Source organism: Nyctereutes procyonoides, unplaced genomic scaffold (assembly GCF_905146905.1).
Source record: "Nyctereutes procyonoides isolate TBG_1078 unplaced genomic scaffold, NYPRO_anot_genome, whole genome shotgun sequence".
NCBI lineage: Eukaryota > Metazoa > Chordata > Mammalia > Carnivora > Canidae > Nyctereutes > Nyctereutes procyonoides.
In genome coordinates, this window is record NW_026575131.1 from 16,831,213 (window position 1) to 16,857,944 (window position 26,732).

The 26,732-nt window shown below is 36.5% G+C and overlaps 1 protein-coding gene across 12 annotated transcripts in view; it reads right to left on the minus strand.

Annotated features, from left to right (window-relative positions):
• The window catches only part of CHL1 (cell adhesion molecule L1 like), a 201,400-nt gene that overhangs the window by 22,885 nt on the left and 151,783 nt on the right, over positions 1-26,732 (minus strand). For all 12 annotated transcript variants that reach the window (XM_055343975.1, XM_055343977.1, XM_055343979.1 and 9 more), the window contains 7 exons: positions 22,610-22,794; positions 16,409-16,540; positions 11,334-11,474; positions 10,648-10,759; positions 8,724-8,890; positions 6,082-6,247; positions 3,317-3,441 (listed from right to left, as the gene is read on the minus strand). In XM_055343975.1, the coding sequence (XP_055199950.1) occupies positions 3,317-3,441; positions 6,082-6,247; positions 8,724-8,890; positions 10,648-10,759; positions 11,334-11,474; positions 16,409-16,540; positions 22,610-22,794 (1,028 nt within the window). The remainder of the gene's footprint in view (positions 1-3,316; positions 3,442-6,081; positions 6,248-8,723; positions 8,891-10,647; positions 10,760-11,333; positions 11,475-16,408; positions 16,541-22,609; positions 22,795-26,732) is intronic.

Consider the following 26,732-nt stretch of genomic DNA (forward strand, 5'->3'; position numbering starts at 1 on the left):
ACACTTTTTTTTAAGTTTTTATTTGAATTCCAGTTAGTTAACATTTTTCGCCACTCTGACAGATATGAGGTGATATCTCATTGTGGTTTTGATTTGCATTTCCCTGATAAGTGATGTTGAACATCCTTTCATTTGTCTGTTGGCCAACTGCAGGTCTTCTTTGGAAAAATGTATATTTGTGCCTTCTGCTCATTTTTAAGTGGATTATTCATTTTTGGTTGTTGAGTTTTGTAAGTTCTTTAGATATTCTGGATGCTAAGAGTAGGTGATGACTTTAAGAGTGTTAAATTCCATGGAAATTTTTATTAAAATAAAAGCAACTGTAAAACAAAATAAAGAAAGAAATAAAACTTATCCCTAGTGGTCTTTACTTCCAAAATTTGGTTTGAATTCTCTCTTGTATTCAGGACATTTATTTTTTCTCAGAGGAGACAAATAATATCTCATTGGGCCTTCCCAGGGCTCTTTATTCTCCAAGTGGGAAACAACATCCTATCATTCATGCTGGAAATTTACATTGGCAAAAAATATATATATATTTTTGATTCAAAAGAGACTTATTTTAAAGATGTGGTCACTGCCAGTGCATAAAACTTATGTGAAATATAAGAAATAGCAAAAGGGATTATAAGGGAAAGGAGGGAAACTGGTGAAAAATTAGAGAGAAAGACAAACCATGAGAGCACCTAACTCTGGGAAACAAAGGGTTGCAGAAGGGGAGGTGAGTAGGCGTATGGGATAACTGGGTGACGGGCTTTAAGAAGGGCACTTGCTAGATTGAGCACTGGGTATTATACTATATGCTGGCAAATTGAATTTAAATTAAAAATTAAAAAAAAAAACCTTTAGGGCCTTAAATAAGAAATGATTTCCTCAACTGTTTTCACATCTGTGAGCTCAGAGAATTTACATTTGTCTTCAGCACTTATTAAGAGATCACTTATTTTTAAAGTTACCTGAAGGAACCAATACAGCCTGTGGCATCTGACATTAAAATCTGCTCTCAGAATCATATGGAACTAGAACTGATGGGCTGCAGTTGCTACTTAAAAGACTGATACTCTTAAAGGGTAGTTATGTCAAGGACAGTTACTTGGAATTGAAGTCAGTCAAGCACATGTTTGCAAAAATTGTTTTCCGGGGAAAAGCCATTTTTAAAAAGAAACTACACAGGGATATATTTATTATTGTCCATTAGTGAGATAGCGGTTCTTAAGACTGGGGTTGGCCTAAAAAATTAGAAGATAAGCTGCAAGAATTGGTTAAGAAGATGAACTATGTGTCATAGAATATTTTTAAATTAATTTATTTTTATTCTTAAAAAAACTGGTAAAAAAGAACTTCACATGTGAATATTACATATAATTATAGCAACTATTTCTTTAAAATTGTCAAAATTTAATGGTTCTAGAAGATGGTAGCCTAATCACCAAGACTGAAATATTAAATTTTACAAGGAAATTTGACAGCTTGTACCAAGTGGTAAGGTGTCCAATCCCTTTGCTTGGCTCCATGGCTCAAAATACTTAGGGACAAAGTCCATGGATCCTAGACTTACCCCTATACTTGTGGTGCCTGGGATAAACTCTACGTTACCTGAAGCTCTATTACTTCATTTGATGAGTTACTAGTGAAATAATTATTAGAGGGTTGAACCTTCCTGTTTGTAGACCATTGAAGCAGCTGAATTCCTAAGGCTATACATCTCACCCAAAGGTACAATTCTACTAAACCAAGTTGATACCCTCTACTACCTGGGAATCTCCTTGTGCGCACGCGCACGCGTGTGTATATGTGTGTAAAGAACCCAGTCTGGTGACCATTTGCTTCACTTGAACATGGTGGTCATTTATTTCCCTTGAAATACAGTGGCCATTTGCTTCACTTGAAGAGCTCCAGCCTTTTTACTCATTTTTTACATCCTACCTCCAAAGAAATGGAATTATTTCCTTTCAGTCTGTACCCTCTGTTAGCAACCTACCTGTGGATCCCAGCAACCAGAGAGCTAAAGATACAAATGCCTGTTAACAATAATGATTAATCTACACATCTAATAAAGGAATTTAGGCAAAATCAAACACTTTTAAGGAATATCAGAAAACTAAAAGACTAAATGGTGTCCATGGAAACAAGATTATTATAAGAGAAAACTATTAAAAAAAATATACCAGTCCGGGTCCCAGCAGAAATTAAATAGTTCACACAATTTGGATCGTACCAAGAGTTTAAAAACAAAACAAACAAACAAACAAAAACCTCTTTCAAAAGATCATTGGCAGAATTTCTGGGGTTGAGGGTGGAAGGAGCAGTTAATAGAATCTTATCAGAGAGGATTTTGTGAAGAGAGCCTCCCTGGGAGAAATCAATGACTTTGTACACAGCCTGTCAGGAGGGAATATGGAGAATAAACACACCACACGCATCCTCCTCTACTGCCAGGGCTCCCCACTGGCTCAATCAAATGGAAGTTTGAGAGTAAGCGGTTTGTTGATGTTGTCCACATTGGCCAGGTTTCCATATCAGATAGCTTGTGGAGAGTGAATCTGGCAAGGAAACCGGAGGAGAGATGGTCTAGGAGATGGTTCAAGAGCTAATAGTGGCCTTAGAGATGCTCCAGGATGGTCTAAGCACATTAAACAAGAGTGATTGCAGGGCTAACCATGTTGATTACATTGATTACACTAGTGAAGTATGACATTATTTTCTCATTAGCATTATCATTAAAAAATAATCAAAGGCATTCCTTTGCAGAACCCTTGAGGTTCCTTCACACCCTTCCTAGAATGCTAAGAACTTCATCCGTGCCTCTGGTTTAGAACATGAGCACTGAACCACCCCCACAGGACGCCTCACCTGCTCCCCCCATGCTAACCCACCTCCATTCCTTAACTCTATTTCTCCACGTGCTAGGAAAGGGCAGCTCAGGTGCCCTGACAACTGAAGCATGCTCTAGTTTTCGTTCTGCTAATACATCGCCTACCTCCCACAGCTACTGGCAACATTACCCATGCAGAAAAAGAAATTAAGCATTAATTAATTTCTTTAAAGCCAGAAGAGACGAGAGCATTTAAAAGTGGAGTAACTATTTAAATGAAAAATTCAAACAAACAGTCTATGTGCAGTCTATTATTTGTGCAATCAAATAATTGTTGATTTAATGGCCCAAGAACAATGGAATATGTTGTGCAAACAAACAGTCTATGTGCAGTCTATTATTTGTGCAATCAAATAATTGTTGATTTAATGGCCCAAGAACAATGGAATTTAATCCATAATGGGGAAGAGATGAACAGGGATTTTTCATTAGCGCACTTACCGAGAACAGTTACTTGAGTTACATCAGTAACACTATCCAGAGCCGTTTGAGCCGAACAGGAGTAAATACCTTGGTCCTCTGAGGTGACATTAGATATAGTCAAATTAGCTCCATCAATAATGATCCTACCAGGAAAAAAAAAAAAGTATGATGAGGATGAAAACAACAGAAACACATAAACACATAATCAAAAATTATATTCCCCATAGGAAAAAATATTCAAGAAAGAGTTTTTTTAAAAAGGAAACAAAACACAGCTTTACATAATGGAAATTTTATGAGGGGGTACCATGGTTGAAACTGGAGATGAAGTGCTACTTGAGCATACACAACTGTCTATACAGCCAAGAAAGCTATCAGTTTGTTTAGCTTTGTTTTAAATACCAAGTTCAACCATCCATGATGCATGGGTCAGTGACAGAACTGTGCTGCCTGGTGTTTCTAAAGACTGTACTATACATTATAAGAGTTAAGGCACATTTGGATAATTCTTCTGGTTTAAGGGAATCCCCTACATAGGATCAGCTGGGGTGCTTCTTACAAAGAGACATTCCTGAATCACACTCCAGATAACAGAGCCAGACTGTCTGACCTGGAGTCTGATAATCTGTGTTCTTGACAAGAGTCCTTTTTCTCCACACCTTTACTTCACAAGTAGGATGCACATCCAATAGATCTGATAATAACTACACTGTGATTTATTTGAACAGTAGAGGGCAGACTAGTACCTCTATTTTTGCAAATTCTTTGCAACTAGCTTTTTATCATTTGTTCTATTTTGCCAATTTGTAATCCGGTTTAGTACATGAAAATTTCTTTACTATAAATTATACCTTTTTACCCTACCCCTATGTATTGTCAACTTAACTATTTAAGCACTTTTACGAAAATTCAGTTCCACTAAATTTGAAATATATTTACAACAGTTGGCTACTTAGTCAAAATAAATAGTGTCCTTGCAGAAAGGGAGAGAAGCTCTCATATAATTGACATCTCTGTTGTAAAACTCACTAAACCTCTTCCTATGTAAAAGCCTCTGGCCCCCACCCTACCTACCAATAAGAAGGTCTACCAGCAGGAGGTGAGAGATGGGAGCTTACTAATGGTTCCCTAGAAATTTAGCAGATTCCCGTGATCTCAGCTCTGGACCTCAGTCAACCCCAGCAGGAAGAATTATTCCCAGACTTCCCAACTCCTGAGATCTCTTCTAAGAGAGGCTAAGATTGCTGTTCCTCACCCCTACCCTAAGGAAAACTTGCACTTGCAAGTATCACTTGCTTAGTTTACTAAGATTGCCAAGGCTCATTTGAGTGTCAGCCTCAGTATCCTACAGAAACTATTCAACTGGGCCACAGAGAGGATGTTTGGAGTTTCTGGGATCAGGGCCTAAATATACAGGTCACATCACCAACTAGGCACCAGTCTGATTCCCTTTTTGGCTGTAGCCCAGAGACCATATGCAAGACCTAAGGCAACTAGGCAGTAGTGACAAAAGAGGGAGAATATGGAGAGATCTGAGCAGTTGATAAATCAATTAAGAACTAACCAAAAGGTGAAGATCTTTGTTACAATGTGTAGTCTTTTAGGGCAATAATTAATCTCTTCATGTTTCAGTGACAACTGGTTGTAATCATATGTCCCTTTCCACAAACTCTTATGTATATAAAAGGGATGAGATGGAATAAATTCAGTACCAAGCCGAAACCAATGCCTCTGTATAGAGGTGGTGCAAGCACACACATGGCATGCACACACACACACAAACATACCATAGGGTCCACACAGATAAGAGAAATGAGATAAGCCATTAAAAATTTGGAGAAATTAGTACAAATCATGAGACCTAAATTGGACTGAGGACTTAGTATTTTCTGAGCGCTTGGTATATTAACTCATAATAACCCTATGAAGGTGTCTTAGAGTGTAAAATTAAGGTACAGAGAAGCTAAGCAGCTTGTCTAACATCATAGACAAGATAAGTGATCATGTTGAGAGTTAAATCCAGGCCATCGGACTCAAGTCCATGCTCTTAATTATCACCCTGTCACAGTCTCACCAAAGCAATACATGTCCTACCTTCAGATTTACTTTTTCAGAATGATGAATAACAACATAAAACTAGAGGAGAGATTTGGCTAAGGATGGTCTAACTCCTACTAGTCACAATGCAAAAGACAGGAGAGCTAACCTCTGTACGTTTTCAAAAAATAGCGTAAGCATTCAGTAAATACTGATCCTTTTTCTTTGATGTACTTAATACTGTCTAATGCTATTCAGTTTCTTTTCACACTTCCTTCTACCTTCTCTCTTCTGTATTTTTTTTCTGTATTCTCCATACAGAGATGAGGAGGCTTAAAAGTGTAGTTGCCAAAGCTTTCTAACTAGAAGGACAGTAGGTATGATGCAGGTTCTGTCCATTCATGATACAGACTCATCTGAGTTTGGGATGTAAAAGGGTGATGGGCAGGCTCCCCTCTGGGGCCATGTGAGCAGATATGCCTCACATACCTGGAGTAGGCTCTGTTTCATGTACTAACAGGATGATACACATTCTGTAAAAAGTCAGCAGCAAAAAGAAGATAACCATGCAAGAGAAAACTGAAACAGTGCTTTGTACCACCTTTTAAATCCTGCCTTAAAGACTGAAATGTATTAATCACCTTTTGTATTTTTAATTCAGTGCAAATACTTTTACAACTATTTTTTTCAAGTGCTAGGTGTTCATCCCAAGCAAACATGATGACATAGCATAATACTTTTCCTACCTGCCATCTTCTGTGGCATTAATTTCAAAGGCTTCTCCATTTTTACTCCAGGACAACTTCAAACTATGCCTCAAATGTGGGTCACATGTGCTTTCACAATGTAATTCAAGTGTATGCAATTTGGGGACACGAGGATTCTTGGGAGAAACTTGAAGTTTTGTAGCATCTGTTTTTACCAAACATAGAGACTAGTTAGAAGCATAAATCACAGCTTATTTTGCAATCAAGGGTCTGCAATTTAATCAACCCAAATTGTCGATGGAATAGTCATATCTTCATGCAATGCGTGGTGCACTATAATTTCTTAATACCATATTTCATTACTATGTTCTTTCCATCAGGCCTGGACTTCTGAGAAATTAGGTTGGAAGTACTAATTAATATCTTAGAAATTCCCCTTACTACTTCTTAGGCAAAAGGAATAAGAAGAGTGGGAGCAAACAAATGTCTCTAGATATTGAGAAAAATATAATTTCTTTCTAGTACTTCTGGCCCTGTGATCAAACCGCTGTAAGGCGGGGGGGGGGGGAATTAATTGACTTTCTATTAATGTGTTTATTAATAATTCAGGAGCCAGAGGTTAAATTGTAAAGCCCATGTATATGTGATTTATTAATATGAAAGTGGGTATTAGAACATAAGCTTCATGAAGAAGAGGCTGTGTCTATTTTTTTTTTTACATGAAGTATCCCCACAGCCCAGAAAGGATCCTATACACCGCAAGCACTCAACATATATTTGTTGGATTTCTTGTTGAATGAGATATGGTAAGTGATATTATAAAAGTAAATTAGTAAAGTTGGAAAATTTAGCTTCAAATTAAAATATATCAAATAAATAAAATTAAATTTCCATTCAAATAAAAGAATCGTATTTGGCTGTCTTAAAAGTGTTTGCTCAGTATGACTATTTCAAAACATAGGATCCTTACTCTTAGAGGCCATATTAAGGGTAGATATACTTTATTCACCCTGCTATGCCATTTGGTGACCCTCTTAGAGACCAAATCTCATGAGCTGACCTCCAATTCCACAAGACATTTTAATATTCACTATCTACATGTCACTCCATGAATGGATTAAAAATTGAAAGTGATAAAAAAATTGATCATTCAGTATCCCAGGCATGAATCTTGAAGATTATTTAATTGAATTAATTATAAGTGAATTATTAAACATCTACTCCTATCTCTAAATTTAAAACCAGATATCTCCCTAATTAGAACAGATACCACTTAATAAAGCACTTATCCTATTGACCAGGACCTCTGCTAAGAAGCTCACAGTCACATGCTTTATAATTCTACAAATATTAGTATTTTCACCTTATAGAGAATATAAGGCTAAAATGAAATTAAGTAATACTGTTTCCTAACCAACAGGGGTTTGAGCTGGAATCTGAACCTAAATTTGGTAGAGACCAAAGCTCTTCCTTCAAACACTGTACTATATAACTTCTTACTCCATTCTACTTTCAATGTTTCTTTTTTATATGCAACAATTGTGTTCTTATCCTTCACTGATAGCATTTCTATATATCTTACATATAAAGTAGGTGTTCACAGCAGATGAAAAGTTCATGACCTTGTCCATCTCTTTGCCAAATAGCAGTTCTGAGGTCCACTCTGGGCCAAGAACTGAGTAGGGCAATAGGAATGTGAAGGTTCATTTGGATTCCAGACTTCCCCCTCTTTGACTTTGAATCTGAGTTGCTAAACTTTGATATAGGTTGATTTTATAAAGTATAAAAAGAATCATCTTCACGGACTTCACAATGGCATTTTGAAAATTGTATATGACACATAAATGTGCAGGCAGACATGAGAGTTAAGAGAATATTTATGTACTTTAAAAAATGCAGTCCATAGGTTTGGCATGTTGGATAACTTAAGGTACAGAAAGAAACAAATACTGTAAAAGAATATAAGACAGAAGAAAAACAAGGAAGGGAGAGTATGTGTGTGAAGAGGAGAGAAATATCAGTATATCCATGAAAATGGTGATTAAACAAACACACTTGTCATCTCAGTAGTAGTACTAGTAGGCTATGATAATGACAGGTCACCAGTAACATAGATCCTCTCTGCACTTACTGTAGGGTCTCTCTATTATGTTTTCCTGAAAAGGATTTTCAGAGAAATTTTAAAATCAAAATATTAGTGAAACCCAGAACTTTGTTCTGAGGAGAGAAAAAAATAACAAAGCTGTTTAAGATGTAAAAAGAAGACAAAAAAAAAAATCTCTTGTCCTATAATGCCCTAGTCTTTATGAAGCTGAACTTTAAAGGGTTTGTGAAATTTTTGGCTCACAGAGTTGACTGCTGCTGACACTATGTTGAGTTGGTTATTGAAATAAAATACAGTTACGGAAATATCCCCAAATAGAGCATTTTAAATCATTCCCAGTCATCCCCCAAAATACCCAAGTCCCTCTTAAAATTGTAAAAAGCCATGAACACATTGTCAGCACATCCTATAATTTTTGTGATGGACTTTTCAATGAAACACAATCTGGGAGGTTTGAAATACGATCTAAAATCTTTAACGGACGCTGAAACTTAGATCATATTGTGTCATTTGGGAAAATGAAGACAAACTGAACCCATGTGAGAATTCATGCAAAGTAAAAACAAAATAAAAATACTTCTAATATCCAAGTTGGCTGTGACTGCGGTTTTTCCCTTAGCGTTTTCTACCCAACAAGAGTATGAGCCAGCATCATCTTCTGTGGTTTTATTGATCTGCAGTGTGCCATTTTCATGAATATGGTACCGTCTGCCTTCAAGGGGTTTCGCTTCTTCCACCTTCTGCCTATGAACACAGAAAGCATAAAACCATTTAAGAAGTGAAAGAATTGAATCCTCTTTCTGAAGTTGGTTGCTGATGGCATTCAGGCTCCCCCTTTCTTCAGGAGCTCCACACACCTTATGAAATGTTCCATTGGGGCTTATAGTTCTCCCAGAATGGGTCCTAGCCTTGGTGTATATCTTATCTACCCAAATAGATTGTGGCTAGAGGAAATCTCAGTCCATGCTCTATGCTTCTGCTGTATTTCTCGTAGCTACAAGGGCCGTTTTTGCATCTATCCTCACAGCTTAATAAATATTATCTGGTATATTGATGGTGAACTCTTTAGCTAATGATTGCTTCAGGGTACTAAATGGGAAAGCTAGTAATTGAAAGAGATAATGAACCTTCTGAACCTCCTGCGGGAGGGAGAACATTGGTCATTCAGAAATATTATAGGCCAGGAAGTAGTTCCTGTCCTGTGGACATGGATTACATTTGCCCTGATCAACCCAGAGTCATTTTCTCACATTCATCCATTTTCTGAGCTTTTGCTGCCAAAGCTTGATTTACCCAGTACATTTCACAATAAGAGGCTCTGCTGGAGAAAAAAAAAATTCAAAGGGTAAACTCTGGCTGCTGTTCACATAGGACTTTTCAGAGCTGGGACTAGGGTAACGCCAGCAAGGCTCTTGCCTCCGAGACAAAATGTAAGGATTGCCAAAAAATCTCAGGACTCAAATACTATTTTAACAGAGTATTTTAAAAAATAAAAAACACAAAAAAATCCACAATGAGCAAAATATCCTATTTTTAAATAAAGACAGGATCTAACCCTGCACTTGCGTGACCCTGGCTCTCACTTGTCACTCTAATTTTGGCCCTGCAGAGTCACAGCAGACTTATTTAAGAATAGTTCATCTGAGTTTTTCTGGTGAAGTAACAAATATGGCAGATTCACACAAGGCATCTGGACTTATTACACCAACTGATACGTTGAAATTAAATTCAAAATACATGTTGGAAAAGTTTTAAGCATATATGTTTGGAATCAAATGCATGCTTAGATAATTATTTAGAAAAGAGCCCAAACAACAAGAAAGTATAGTTAAGTATGAACAACATGGGTTTGAACTGTGTGGGTCCAACTACATATGAATTGTTTTCAATAAATATATCCAAGAAATTTTTGGAAATATGTAACAACTTAAAAGAACTCATAACCTGTGTGGCCTAGAAATACAGAAAAACATTTAAGAAAATGTTAGCTATTGTTTTAAGAATACAGTATATGATACAGATAACATACCAAATGTGTGTTAATCAACTGTTTATGATAGGTAAGGTTTCTGGTCACCTGTAGGCTATTAGTAGTTAGTTTAGGGAGAGACAAAAGAAATATACGTTGATTTTCAATTGCATGGGGGATCAGCCCTGACCTCCACAATGTCCAAGGGTCAACTGTAATATATGACTTTCGATCCACTCATAATGAAAACCCAAATTTATCTATAAAATTGTCTTAGTAATCAACTTCAGTTCTTTGCTTTCCTTTGTAAGCAGAAATGGCTCTCCCTAATCTCCTCATGAGAGAAAATTCCACATATCTAGTCAACAGTTCTGGGAGAGAACTGCTACCTTATTTCTCAGAGGTAATCAAATTGTTACCTTATTTCTCAGAGGTCTTGGCTACATATAACAACAGCCTGTCAAATGATGGATGAAGACACAGGTGAAATCTACCACTGACATTCTTTTAAGAAAACCTGGTACTGGCTTACCAGGACACCACTGGGTCAGGTGAAGCAAAGAACTTGCAGTGTAAGAAAGCGCTATACCCAGCCACCGTAGCATAGTGCTCTTCATCTTCTGTTTGTATCAGTGGACGAACATCTGTTTGAAAATAACATAAATACAACTGTAAATGTTCATGTAAAACATAATATGCACACCCTAGATGTTTCTATATCCTAGTCATATTAACAAAAACAAGAGACAGCTGAATATTGCAGTACATATTCTTGAAGTAGAAAAATATCCAAATTCAATACATTTTTGAAAGTATAATTTTAGGGGTACCTGGGTAGCTCAGTTGGTTAAGCGTCCAACTCTTGATATTAGCTCAGGTCATGATCTCAGGGTTTTAAGATCAAGCCCACAGGGGGCTCCATGCTGAGTGTGGATCCTGCTTGAGATTCTCTCTCTCCCTCCCCCTCTCCCCCTCTGCAGTGCACCGCTCATGCACTTTTGCTCACTCTCTCTCTCTCTCTCTCTCTCAAATAAATAAGTAAATAAATAAACAAATAAAAAAGAAGGCATAGCTTTACTATGAAGGCTAATGCCCAAATGTTAGGTGAAAGGTACTTGGATGTTCCCCCCATGTTTTACCTATCTGGAATTCAATCTACTTGTGTATATGACCTTGAACATCTTCCCTTAGGAAACAGAAGATGAACAGTCTGCTTACCTACAACATCAATATTGGCATTGGCAAGGATAGTACCGTGGACATTTGAAGCTTCACATTGGTACACAGCAGTATGATTGGGTTGTAGGTTGGTAAAACTGATTTCCCCGGGGGAGACAACATCACCAGCAAATGGATTTTCTGCAAGAGATTAAAGAATGTCAGTTTGATAAAAAATAGGACATAAAATATTTATATACCATTTATTAAATGTGTCACACAGTATTTATATTTTAAGACCAGTTTAGGGTGAATAATAGTTCACTGAAGCAAATTTGTAGAATTTCTTTTCATCAACCATGGGTTTTTCTTTCCAGACCCTTTTCCAATTTCAATCTTTCTTCAAATTAATATTTATTGCTAAAATATTTGTTGATGTCTAGCTCACTGCCTTTCCCTTTTCACACCCATAAATAAAATTTCAGATTTTCTGTTCAGCATTCAAGTCACACTAGAACTAAACCTCACTTATTCTCATAAATTTAGGCCCTGATACTGCCAACACAAATGACATGATCATCATGGAGTGATCCCCCCAATCCACCAACACTGGCTCCTGTGTTCCCCATTTGACAATTTTGTTCCTCTATTTGATTTCTCTGCCCTTGTGCAATTTTCAGATCTATACCATTCATTTCAACTTTCTTGCTTTGCTATTTAACAGCTCATATATTTTGTTTTCATGGTAAGAATAAACCCTTCTTGAGACTAGATTTTCTACTTTTTGGCAATAAATCTGAGCTTACTCCTGATTCAGGTATAATTCTGGAAATATATTTGGGAAATGAGAAAATCTAACATTTCTGGTGCATTTATTAAGGGCCAGAGAACTCTGTTGGAAGTGGCACATGTGTTGTCTCATTAATGCTGCTCAGAACCTGCTAGATCAGTAGTACTATGTCTATTGTGGAAGGAGGTACTGGATTTTGGAGAAGTGAATGACACATGCCACAGAATTTGGCCATATGCCAAACCTTGTGGCCTTGCTATGACAATACAACCAAGCAGTGTAAAGAAAATATATTAGCCAGGAATGTCCAGTGAGGGGCACAAATGTTAAATATTTTAGTTTAAATGACATTACAAGGGGCACCTGGGTGGCCCAGTCAGTTGAGTGACTCTTGATTTTGGCTCAAGTCATGATCCCGGGGTCTTGAGGTAGAGCCCTACATTGGGCTCTGCACTGAGTGTGGAGCCTGCTTAAGATTCTCTTTCCTTTTCTCTCTGCCCCTCCCTGCTCACACTGTCTCTTTCTAAAGACAAGCAAACAAATGAAAAAATAAATAAAATCCTTTAAAAATGACATTACAAGATTACCAATAAAACTATTTTTTGCTGGGGATCCCTGGGTGGCGCAGCGGTTTGGCGCCTGCCTTTGGCCCAGGGCGCGATCCTGGAGACCCGGGATCGAATCCCACGTCAGGCTCCCGGTGCATGGAGCCTGCTTCTCCCTCTGCCTGTATCTCTGCCTCTCTCTCTCTCTCTGTGACTATCATAAATAATAAATAAAAATTTAAAAAAAAAACAAACTATTTTTTGCTTATTTTTTTTATTTCTTGTATCTCTATTATAGAAAACAGTGACTATACTAAGTTTTGGTTTATAGAAAACACTGAGTACCACTTATTAAAATAGAAGATTTAAAAAAATAAAATAAAATAGAAGATTTTCCCTATACTTTTTTTCTTCTCACTGTCAAAAATGAACATATTTTTTTTACACCTGACTGTGAGCTCCATATAGGCAGGACCTTGTCTGCACGTTGTACACTGGTCTCCAGTGCCTGCTTTTCAGGCACAGAGGAGGCAGTCAGTAAATATTTCCTGAAATGTCTGAAAACCGTTTATGTTGGGTGGCATTTTATTCATAGAAGATCTCTGTGGTAGGCCCCCAGTAGATACCCATGTTCTAATCTCTACCACTAGAACATATTTTGCCTTCCATGGCAAAAGGGACTTTGCTGAGGTGATTAAAGTTAAGGACCTTGAGATGGAGGGATTATCCTAGATTATCTAAGTGGGCCTAATGTAATCACAAGGCTCCTTAAAATCAGAGAACCTTCCCTGGCTATGGTTAGTGAAAGGGAGATGGGACTAGGAAAGAATGGTCAAATATGCAATGATGCTAACTTTGAAGATGGACAGTCATATGCCAAGGAATGGGGCTCTCTAGGAACTGGAAAGGACACGGAAAGGGGTCCATCCTACTCCCTCCAGAAAGGAACACAGCATGGCTGACACCCTGATTTCAGCCCAGCCCAAAGAGGCTTGGTTGCACTTTTAACACATAGAATTGTAAAATAATTAATGTATACAGTTTTAAGCCACTAAATTAGTGATAATTTGTATAGCAAACAGCAGAAAATTAATACAATCCTGTAGGGGAGTTTATCTCTTCAGAATGCTCAGGATGAGTTGCTCTTTGAAGTTCTTTAAGGCTGCAAAGGACTGAATCAGATATATAAATATTACATAGAACGGATATGGAGTTGCTAAAACTATAAGCTCAGAGAAAGACTTCAGAACCTTTAGTCAGCCTACTATCATCAAACATCCCAACCTATGAATGTCTACAATCCATCTGCAGGGGAGCAAGGAGAGCTATGGTCAAGAGCTGTGGAAGGAACACTGAGCTCAGACTCCAGGGATATGGCTTTGGTTCTACACCTGCCATGATTCAGCTGTGCTCTCTTTTGTAAGTTTATTTTCACATCTCCTTATCCATGAACAAACCTATGGCTCTACTTTGAGAATACATCCAGAACCTAATCATTACCACTACCAACGTAGACCTAGGTTCCCAGGCCTTCCAGGTGGCTTTTAGCAGTAGTAGAAGTAGAAAAAGTAATAGAAGTAGTAGAAGTAGTCATTCAGTTGATTCCCCATTCAGAGGTCAGAAAAATCCTTGTTAATAGGTTATATCATGTCATTCTTCTGCTCCAAAATCTCCAAGCACTGCCCGTCTTATTTACAATAAAATCCCAAGTCTCCAGTCTGACTTTCACCTTTATATATAATGTGGCCCTGCACCTGCTGATTGATCATGTGCCCTAGCACTGCCAACTCACTCAGCTTCAACCACACTGGACTCCTTGCTTGACATCAACACTCCAAACATAGCCCAGGGTTCTTGCACTCACTGACCTCTCTACCTTGGAAGCTCTTCCACACATATTTACATGGCTACCTCCTTCACCTCCTTCAGGTCTTCTACTTAAAAGTAAATTACTGCAAGAAGCTTACTGTTATTATCTTAAAATCAAATAGTAACTCTAGGTCCTGAACTTCATTATACTAAGCCCTTACTCAGCTATTTTTCATTTACCACACTACAGCACAGGTTTACGTGCTTATTCGCCTATTGATTGACTCTCCCTACTGGGTTCATTTTATTCACTGCTACCTCCCATGCAATAAGGCCAGTCAATGTCTGGCACAAAGAAGGCATTCAATAAATATTACTGAAAGAATCAATCTGTTAAATATGAATAATCGTACCTGCATTAAAAATGTTCATTTGGGGATTCAAAGCAATATGCGAATGTCCTTCATAAACTGCCAGGTGCCATTCAGATATACAATTTTATGATTTTATGTTTCAGAGAATCTTCATTCCTTATTTTAGCGTCCTTAACATTCTTTATAAACAACAATTGTTTTCATTTCCTTTGGATCTACCTGAAAACTCATCTTTCATTTCTTAGTCTGCTCTCTAAAGAGATGACAAAAAAACCTTCAAAATTGAGGATATTAATAATGCGGGCTAAGGTTTCCTGAATGCTTGCTATGTGACAATAATAATAAACAATAATTTAGGACTGTCTTGAGCATTCTCTGCATGGTGTTTTCTTTAACCTACATAATAACCCAAGAGTTGGTATAATTCTTCTTCCCATTTCACTGATGAGGAAGCAGGTTTTAAAAGAGTCATTAACAGGCCCAATCACACAACTAGTAAATGGGAGAGCCTAGATGCAAACATCAGCATTCTCACCCCAGAGTTTGTAAACTACTACAGTGTTCTACAGATAAGCCTCTATCCTGGGTGGTTGACCACATTTACCTCATTCAATCACAACCAACTACCATTAGCTCCCTTGTGCAGTTAAAAAAGTAAAGCTTTGGGAGATTTAGTAAACAGATCAAGATCATACACCTGAGAAGGTGGCATAGCCTAGATGGAACCTTAGGTCTATGGGCCACTAGCATGTCTATCCTTGACATGAGTGGTCTCAGGACAAAAGAAACTTATGAAACCAACATACAATAATGTAAATGCTCAAAATTAAGCCAATCTGCCAACAAATAAAATTTGTTTTATCCTACTTTCACAAAGACATTCAAAATGACCAGACCTCTACATTAAAATTGAGGATTTTTTGACTTCTCAGAGTTCTGTGCTGGAACATGGCAGAGTAGGGAAAATCAGCCTCAGCCTTTGTGCATCCTGATCCTTCCATGCTCAGCCCATTTGGGAGGACTCACAGTTGACTAGACAGAGATTTTTCTAGTTTGGGATACTTTTAGAGCTCTGTTGAGAACATGTAGGGAGCCAGGGGTAAGGGACATGGGCCCAAGCTCTACAGGTCTCATCAGCCCTACGAATTTCTCAAATAATGGGGGCAGGCATGACCAAAGGATGGCCAGAGCAGGTCCTTATAAAGAGTAGAACTCAGGGCTAGGGTCTTTGCTGCCTGGGTCTATGGTAAGTCCTACCTTCCAACCCACACTCTCAACCACTAAGTTGCTGCACCTATTTCTTCTCAGGGAGAAAGAGAGCAATTCCTCCCTGGATTCTCTTTCTCATTCAGTTGCTTTATTTTTTAACCATATTTTTATATACAATTAATGTAATGATCCAACAAATACAAATATCATTTATGGCTTTCCCATAAATCTAAGCATAAATCGAACTGCTTAGAAAGATGCAATTCTGGATTTCTTGGCTGGATCTGTCCTGATTGTCCAGCCACTTCCCAAATGCATTTTACATAAAACCAGGTGTCTGAACATCAAGTGTCCTAGCACACCACTGCCTTCAGCACTGCATCTATCACAAGTGGTGTTTTCACTCACTGTCAATTGGAGAGCCATTGACTCTCCACTTGATTGTGGGTTCAGGTTCTCCTTCTGCCTCACATAGCAAGATACCACTGCTTCCGGTGCTATACACACCACTCTGAGGCTTCTTCGTCCAGTGAGGAGGCTCTGGAAGTAAAATGAAGATTATGAGTAATTTTATCCATGTCAGAAGTTCCAAAAAATGTTAAGGCCTGTATTTCTATACTGCACCAGCAGATGGCAGACACAATAAGTGTTTCTCTTAGCTCTTTTCCTACTTGTTCTATAAGGCAAGGTGGGCACTGTTTTTGTGTTATACATAGGGTGTGTGTGTGAGTGTGTGTGTGTGTGTGTGTGTGTGTGATCTAATTTGGACTCTTAGCATGTATAATAAAATCAACATATATACTATCACTTTATTCAGCAACACACATATCTATCTCATTAACAGAAAATGAAGGAGGGATAAGCAGATGGTTATGTTTATTTAGTGCTGGCTACAGCTTATTTTCAAGCTGCAGCAATACACCTAAAAAGACTGATACTTGATAAATACATTTTGAGAATTTTTTAATGAAATTAAGAGGTTCATAATAATAAAAAAAGAAATAAATTAAGAGGTTCAGTATTTATTTAAAATATTTCTTAATTAGCAACTTTGTGGCATTTATATATCTCTATATCTACTTATTTACCTTAAAAATTTGGGAAACATTATTTTCCTAGAGATTATTTTTTATAAGGTGGGGAGAAGGAAGCCTAAAAACAACATTTAGCTTTTTGTTCTCAAAACAATGGGGGAAAAACGTATTTAAGTTACTTGCATCTTTACATGTCCTAATGCTCCAATATTATAATTCTAAATGGTGTTTGAGTACAGAATGAGACATTTGTCTTTAGTGCAAATATTACTCCCATATCTTGTCACCCTAAGTATATTACAATGTCAGGAGTGAATAAAAGATTTAGATTAAGGTGTGGATGGTTTGGATAATTTGATTCCAAGAAAATTGCACAATATCTGCAGGTAATAATTCCCATCAAGTGTTGCTTGGTTATTTCCCTCAAGACATTTTTGGATTTCCATTTTTGCCAAAAGAGAAACTCTTTTAAAGATACACATATGTGTAAAATGAAAAAAAAAAGTCATTTAAACTGCTTTTTTTTTAAAGAAAATGGGAAACAAAGGATTATGTGAAAAGAAAATGCTTAAAAATTCACCAAGAAATGGTACAAATATACAAATATACAAAAATATACAAATAACCCTGGCAAATTCAAGTGCCCTAGTAATTTTTCCATAGAATGGGAGTTTAGTTACTAAATCTTAAATTAAATATGTGTATTAATAATCTACAGTCTGTAAATATTTAGTCATTTAGGCTAAAATGCAATTGTCCAAATTATAAACTACATAGGACTCTGAGATGGGTGTATATGTGCATGTATATGCACATTTCTGATGTTATTGTTACTTTTTTTGTCTTTTCACACAACAACAATCAAATTAAGCAGTTGAGTTAGAAAGAAAAGTTCCATGAACATGAAAATGTCCATGTTTACTATAGTACACTATTGTTTTTCAGTAAACTGCTTTCAGAGCAAAAATTAAATGTAAAATCATAAATCATAGGGATATAATGTACAGCATGTTGACTATAGTCAATAATTCTGTATTGCATATTTGAAAGTTGTTAAGAGAGTAGATCATAAAAGTTCTCATAAGAAAAAAAAAACATTTGTCACTATGTGGCCATGGATATTAACTAGACTTAATCTGGTGATCATTTTGCAATACATACAAATATTGAATTATTATGTTGTATATCTGAAATTAATATGTTATCAATGATATCTTAATAAAAATAATAAAATAAAGAAGATCATGTGATAATGACATTTCTCTAAATATACATGCATAATAAAATCAGGATTTTATTTCTATTCTCATCTTACAAAATTTATTAACTGCTAGGTATCTGCATTAAGCTTAAGTTATCACCCCATTCAACTCTCTCCTTGCAGACCAAGGACTGAGCCTCGGAGATGCCATCTAACTTCCTCAGTGTCACCAAGAAAAGAAGCCCCATTCTGTGTTCTTGCCACTCCATGTAATCTGCAGACCTGTAAAGTGAAAAGAACTGAGACTCCAATGTAAATGTGATGTTATTCCTAGTTAATTACTATTTTATTAATTTGGGCCACTGATAGAAACCAGGGCCATATCAATTTACCAACTTTCACTTTGTGCTTCTAAATCCAACCTTTGCCAACTCTATCCACTGGAGGTTGATATCAAGAGATTTTGTATATTCACTAGGAATCATCATTAAACTTGCCCTTAGCCCTTATGGATAAGCTATATACACACACACACACACACACACACACAACGCCTGGACATTTGTTTTTATGCTTCTCAGACAAAGAGCCAAGGCGGAATCTTACTCTTCCTTACATCATCTCCTTATATGAGATCAGACACAGGTGGAGTAATATGAGTTGAGTTGAAATGACTGATCCAGAAGACTCCAGTGAGAAAGGCATGGGGAGGAAAGAAGGAACCATGGATAGAGGCACTCATTGACTTCTAGTAACTCACTATCTCATAATTTCATGTCTTGGTTGAACATATTTAGCTACCTGCTACTTTGTTTACAAAAGAACATACTGGGAGCCTGAGAACAGGATATGGATCAGGATATAGTTTTGGTAAGTGAACTTAGGCTAGGGACAGGCAGGAACAGAGAACAACATTTTTTTCCAAAGCTTAGAACATGTAACTCTACTCCTGAAGGGTAAGATTTCGTGGAAAGGATGAAAAAAAGCTCAAGAGAAAGGGGAAAAAAAATGGCTAAAATGCAAAATTCTGAGAGACAACATTATCACTGAATCCCATTCTTTTATCTATTAACCTAACATACGTGGTAACTGATGAAAACTACTTACCTTGAAACTTTACTCATTTTGTCATAATTGAAATAAAACAGATAATTTCTCTTTGCTGTTTAAAAGTGAGATGCAAATTACTGAACATTTAGAAAATGATAAGCAAGTTAATTAGAGACATCACTGGAAGGAAAATGAAATAAAATAGGAAATTTGGTACCTCTAAAACAACACAAAGGCTATTTTCTAATAACAGATGCATGCTAAATATCTATATTCTATTAAATCAAAATTGTTAGGTTCATCAAACTTGGATTTACTTGAAACTTTTTAGAAATAACAGATTATTTGAAAATGAAGCTTTCTTAAGTATATTAATGAATTGCATTTGAGTTCATGATATCTTTTTAAACTACAAGACAATTATAGGCATATAATTACATATAAATATTTTACTAGCATATTAAAATTCAAAAGTCTTAAATGATTCAAAAGTTTACTACATGAATGCTGTTGGTGGAAGTTAATTTTTAAATAATTAGCTGAAATGTGATTGTGGTTATATTTTGGTTTTTGGATTTAGAATATTTTAGATGCCATTTTAATATAACTCCTTATCGAATGTATATTATTTATATCATAGACACCTAGAAAGGATAGCTGTGCTTAGTCAAGACATCCTGGCTATTTTGCTTACATGTATTACAGAATTTGAAAATGCACATGGTTTTCATATTTAGGATGCTGTAACTTAAATTACAGAATTTGATTGTGTTTAGTAATAAGAAAGAAATATCACATAGAGAATATAACATGCTTTTACTTAAACACAAATGAGTGTTTTCAGAATGGACTTAATTTTCAAATTTCATAGTAGCATTGCTCTGTGATCATATGGTATTCCTTGTTATTTGAGATTCTGAACAAGAGACAGAAAAGGGGGAAAAGGTGCAGGAAAGCAGACGACAATTGAATAAAAGTAAGCTCATGCATTAATGAGGGTTATATTTACTGCTTTTACACTTAAAAAAAAGAAAAACTGGAATCAGAGAAGGAGACAAATCATAAGAGATTTTTTTTTCTTTTTTTTTTAAGAGAGTCTTAATCATAGGAAACTGAAGGTCGCTGGACGGGAGGTGGGGTGGGTGGGGCAGGGTAACTGAGTGACAGGTATTAAGGAGGGCACGTGATAGAATGAGCACTGGATGTTATATAAGACTGATGAATCATGGACCTCTACCTCTAAAACCAATAATATTTATATGTTAATTAATTGAATTTAAGTAAAATTAAAAATATTTTTAAAAATAAGGAAATATTAAGTATAACTTTATGCCAGTAAATTAGAAACTGTGTTCCCAGGAAAAAAAAAGAAAAAGAAAAACTGACTTCTTGGGCCCAGTTTGCTTTTCACTTGTATGTGTGAAGAGAAACTCCTAAAACATACAACTGAGGGCACATTTAGTAGCTTCTCATTAAGGAGAAAAGATTAAATGTTCCTAATAAAAACATAATTTACATCTCAATAGTGCTAATAGCTGTTTTATGAATAGTGAGGACAATACCTTCAGGAAACCTATATTCCTTTGGAGTCCTACAGTCAACACTTTAAACTGCATAATTAAGTTTACATCCTTGATTTTTCTTTTCTTTTTTTTTTTTTTCTTGCAACCCTTGCAATTCTTTTGAAAGCTTCAGTTTTACAATCAAGAAAACCGTGGCCAGATTGTTAAAATATTCAGCTACCGTAGCAATGTTCCAGCCATCTGGAAGGATTTCTAATAGTCAGCAACTTGGATCAGTTAACAATTAGACGTGTCTGGTTTGTGGGGATGTGTTTGCACTGGGGCAAGGGAGTAAAAGTTTACAGAAAAATATCCCTGTTGCATGGTGTAGTCGAATTATACAGCAGCATCAAATAATGACGAAAAAATACATATGTAAACCTCTCAAACTCTTCCTCTCCGAATTCCTTTGTGAATAATTTAAAGTCAGAGGAATATATCACTTTTGGCTGTTGATATTTATGCATAATATTGGTAATATGAGTAATATTTCTCTCCTAACTAGGTTTTGCTTCTTTTGAATCAGGGAAAATGATATTCTCATCTTTGGTTTTCTGTTCTTCCTAACTACTTAACTAATCATATACATGGTGGGTGAGGTCTTGGAAACACTGTTATTCCAAACAGCAGCATGGCTGAAACAATTACATCGACATTTACTTGTAAGTGGAATTTGTGTCTGAGTCTTCATTTTTCTTTTCCCATTAATTAAAAGTCAGGCTTTTACTTAGGTGTTCCTTACACAAACAGAAGGCTTAAGAGGTAAACTTTATTGGAATATAAATGGAAACCCTAGAGTATCAGTTCACCAAATGGGACCTTGGAAAAGACCATTCTTTCCCCTAGTTAAGCTCGCACATTACTAAATAAGTACAAATGCAGTAATCAATCCATTAATTTGATCAATACACCCAACCAAACCATAGATAGGAGACCTCAATGTAATCAGACCCACAGAAAACGTCTGCATCAATCAGATTCATGAGATGCCTGGATAACCTTTACTTGCAGAGCAGGTATAGCTCCAATAATGACCTTGTGTGATACCTAGATTTTTTTTTAAATGATGACATCATGGCCTACTTATTTCTGTGAATACAAGATATAATAGCTAATCTTCTATTGATGAAAAGGCTTAGGTATCCAGAGATGACTTGAATATAATGTGTATTTTGCATCTTTGGATAGAAAATTAGTATTTATAGCACCTAGTCTACTCTTTCCTCACAAGTGACATATTGAATGAAGATCATGTGAACCCAAGATATGGACCAAAAAAAAATGTATCTAGGAGAGAACTAAGATAATTTGTCCAACACCCTCATTTCTTTGAGGAAGAAACTGAGGTACAGAAAGGTAACGTAAATTGATCAAAGACACAGCAAGTTAATGTAGGCTTGGGAAACAAGCTCATGATAATACTCATGATAATTATTCCTTCTTTTGTGATGCTTACTTCTTCTATGATTTAATATTATGCAGCATCATATGTTTATTATAATAAAAATTATGTGGAAGTCATCTGTGTCTAATCTCTGACATGAGATCTTTTCTTACCACTTGTCCCTTTTATAAGGTTTTGTGGTGTAAATGACAAATCTGGTTTATTGGAGTATAATATAACCCAGTACCCACTCTAAAATTAAGTTTAAATGGCTTACCTGTTTTAATGTATATGCTTTAGAAGTGTAGGTCTACTACATATAGCAAGTCACCTTTTTTTTTTTAATAAAAGAAAAATAAATCAACATGGGGAATGTACCTTCTACTATAACGTGAAAATCATGAGTGGTTGATCCTAAGAAATTGTTGGCTGTACAGCGATAATTCCCTCTGTCCCGGTAGGAGACATTCTCTATCTTCAAAGTCTTGCCATAATTTTCTTTTGTTTCTCTTCCTTTTGGTAAGTCACCACCTATTTTGTTCCAATCAACCTGTGGAGTTGGTCTACAAAACAATAATGAATGATAAACATTTTTTTAAAGTGCAAAATTAAATTCAAAGAGACTTATAGGACATATCCCTTAACACATTGCTTTTATGTATGCACTTGGAGCTGCAGTAAATAAAATTTAGTCTTCCCAGTGCACAGACCTGCACACGACCCTCAATGGTGAATATCAGATTGGATCAGATCTCCTTTACTGAAAGCCCCTTTAATAATCTGCTTCTGTGGAAATCATGTTTTTCTACTAAGAGGACTAACTACTTATAAAAGCTGAATAGGTGTGCCTAGGTAAAAGGGTAGATAATTGGACCCACAGAAATATCACAAGATAGTTTTTAAATTTTCAATGTATACAAGACATATTTCAAGTGTTAAATCTCCTTGTGGGTTATTTGAAGTGGCAAACAATAAGTGCCCTCCTCCCTGTATGAGTTTAAAAACAAGATAAAGTAGGACACAACAGTAAGCAGAGGAATGCCTCTTAATCCTAAAAATGCTGATAGTGGCGAACAAGGCTCAGACATGACACCCGAATGTGCTGGCCAGGTCTAGGAACAGCCTGATTTAGGGCAAGGTGGGTTCTGCACAGACACAGCTACCCAGATGGCTTTCTGCCTCTGTTGGGGAGCAGAGGAAAGAGGGAATGAACCACATCTACCTCATTTAGAAAGATGAGATCATCTAATTAAAACAAAGAAAAAAGCAAAAACAAAACAAAATGAAAACAAAACTTATAACTTGTCACACATTAAAAGGATAACTTTCTCCACCTTAGAGAGGAAAATGGGAGTGGGGAATCAACCCAGCTGGGTTTAAGAAAAATCCCAGTACAGGAAAACTAGACAAATGAAGGATGGGTGCTTTCTATGACTCTTGTGATTGAAAAACTACGTGGAGGGGTGTCTGAGTGGCTCAGTTGGTTGAGTGTCCAACTCTTGGTTTCAGCTCAGGTCATGATCTCAGGTTGTGGGATCAAGCCCCCTGTTGTGCTCCACACTCAGCAGGAAGTCTACTTGAGATTCTCTCTCTCTACGTACCCCTCCCACCTGTGTCTCTCTCCCTCTCTCTCTCTAAAATAAACAAATAAAACCTTTTTAAAGATTATATGGAAAGCAGTGATGGCTGATTTTAACTGATAATTTGTTTTCTCCTCTTCAGTTGGCTATATGGATGTAATAAACTTTATTTTGCTATTTTTATTGATGCTGCTTTTTCTTCCTCACTCTATTTTTATTATTAATAGCTACAAGATACTGATATATTCCAAAGACAGACATTATTATCATCACTTTACCAATGAGGATTCTGAGGCTCCAAGAAGTTAGTTCATGTGCTTAATGTCAATAGGGTAATAAATGACATGTTAAAACTTAAGTCTGCCTAACACTAAACTTGTTCTTTTTACCACTATGTTCTATTTTATTTGTGAATTTTGTGTTTTTTTCCATCTCCTTTTCCTTCCTGTGTATTCTTGGAATATATGCTTGTAGCCAAATTAATTAGCTACTGGTTGATAACTGAACGATTACCTCATATTGTTTCTGTCAATTATCTCAGATTGTTTGTATTGATAAGGCAACAGGTAAAATAATTCCATTATTATGCAAATAAATATACTGGAGGTAAAGCTGCAGATCCTTTAATTTACACAGATTTGCTCTCTTCCCCTTGTCCACTCAAGGCTTGAGTGCTTAACTGCCTTATAGATTGGGAACCACTACCTTATATCTGACCAGCCTGCGAGCACACGGCACACTTCTGTGGGAAACAAAAATGATGCTCAGACAGGCAGCTGTGAGAGGATATTAGCTGCCGGCTCCTGAGCACACCACCTAACAGGATGCAGGGCTCAAGTCTCCTAACTGCTTGTTTTCTACACCATCTGTCAAAATGGCAGTTTGCCAAATTACAGGCTGCTCTGGACCTCGGTTCCTCCAAATCAGTTTTTCCATGAGTCCAGGCTTTAATAGTGCAAGCATCTCACTTTTCGTAGGATTTTTTTTTCCCTTTGGCCAGCCCTTGAAAACTAGTCTAATCCTCTCTACCTATCCCCTGAAGAAACAGAATAAAATGATTACCTATTAGTATCAGGTGAACATGAGACCTAATTTACTTAGGACGTACATATCCCATTCCAAGAATGTCTAGTTATATTCTTGTCAAATTTTTTCTTTCTATTAAAAAAAAATAAGATATATTTACTAACAGTATTTGAGTAATGAAATTTTGAGGGAAAATATACTGCTTAATCCCTTTTAATATACAAATATTAAATACACTACCTCATAATCTCAAATTTTTGTTCAGGTCCTTGTCCAGCCAATTTTTGTTTGTATACTTCCTTACATACTTCCTACATTTTTACAGTGTAACATCTTGCAACAGAATCATACCTAGCTTAAACTCATGACTTTACAAAACACAAAGGAAAGAGAGAGACAAAATAGTTTTAGCCCAATAATCAAAAGAGGGAAGTGACACTATCCCCCTCTAATCCTAATGAAGATTTTACAGGGTGGGGGTGAGTATGAACTGGCACATTAATGTGCACTTTCCACTCACTGCATCTTCTTCTGAATGAGATTCACAGTGTCATTTTAATGATTCAAAATTTCTGCCTTGTTCACACAATCTATAGAATAGAAACTCTGTTTAGTTTTTCCTGTTTTAATTAATAGTATCAACATACTCATTATGATTAACCATTTACTGAAATATCTACTACAGTCTACTTCTTCAGATTCAGAAACAATGCCAATCTTTGCTCCCCCCACCCCACTAACCTCCCTTAACTGAACAAAACAGTTCATTTGGTTGAGATATACTGAAATCGTTAAATTTAGAGGTAGTTTAGGTCTGGAGGAAGACAGGATTGAATTCCAGCTCCACTTTACACTGAGTTTGAAGAAGTGAATTCAAGCCTCCGGGTTTCACTTACCTAACCTGCAAATGGGAATAATGATAGCCCTGACATGTGGTGAGGGTAAAATGAGCTAATGCATGCAAAGTACAAATTACAGTGCCTAACACATAATGAAGAGTACAACATCCAGGTTATAATGACTTTTGTTACTACAGAATATTTATGGCTTAAAACTTCTTAGAAAAGAATTTCTAAAGAACTCTAAAAATTTTATATGTAAAATCTTAAAGAGGACCAGGTAAGATAGATTACCCAACACAAACCCAGTGTAAGAAGAAATCAGTTCAGGTGAAAACTCTAACAATCCATCAGGAATCATTCCATCCCAAGAACAACAGACATTTACGTCCTCTTCCTTTTTATATATTGCTTTATGACACTGCATTTTGTAAAAAAGCTCACGAGAACATTTCTGTTATTTTGAAAATCCATGCAGTTCCCAGCTAACTTAAGAGGTAATATAAGGCATGTGTGGGAAAAAGAAAAAAGAATCACTGAAATGTTCGGACTGCCCAAAGAGTCAACCAAGAATAGTGATGAATCCTGAAAGAACTGAATTGCTACTACTGTAAACACTTATAAATAAGAACGACAGAGCAGGTGGTTATCATCATGATTCAACTGAACCTGAGGCTTTCATCTTCTCACATAATACAGAGATCAAACTTTCCCAACAGAAGCCATTATCATAAAGAACATCTAACTAATTAACATCAAATACACTTTGGCAATTTCAAGCAAGCAAGGAAACTGTATCTTTTTTTAAAAAAGATTTATTTATGATTTGAGAGAGAGAAAGCAAGCAAGGGGAGGGGTGGAGGATGAGGGAGAGAGAGAAAATCCCAAGCATACTCCCTAATTAGAGGGGAGCTGTATGATGCTGGCTCAATCTCATGACCCTGAGATCATGACTTGAGCCTAAATCACAAGGTGGGTGCTTAACCAACTGAGCCACCCAAGTGCCCTGCAACGTGTATATTTTTGCTAGATGGAAAGAGACATTTGCAAAGCTTA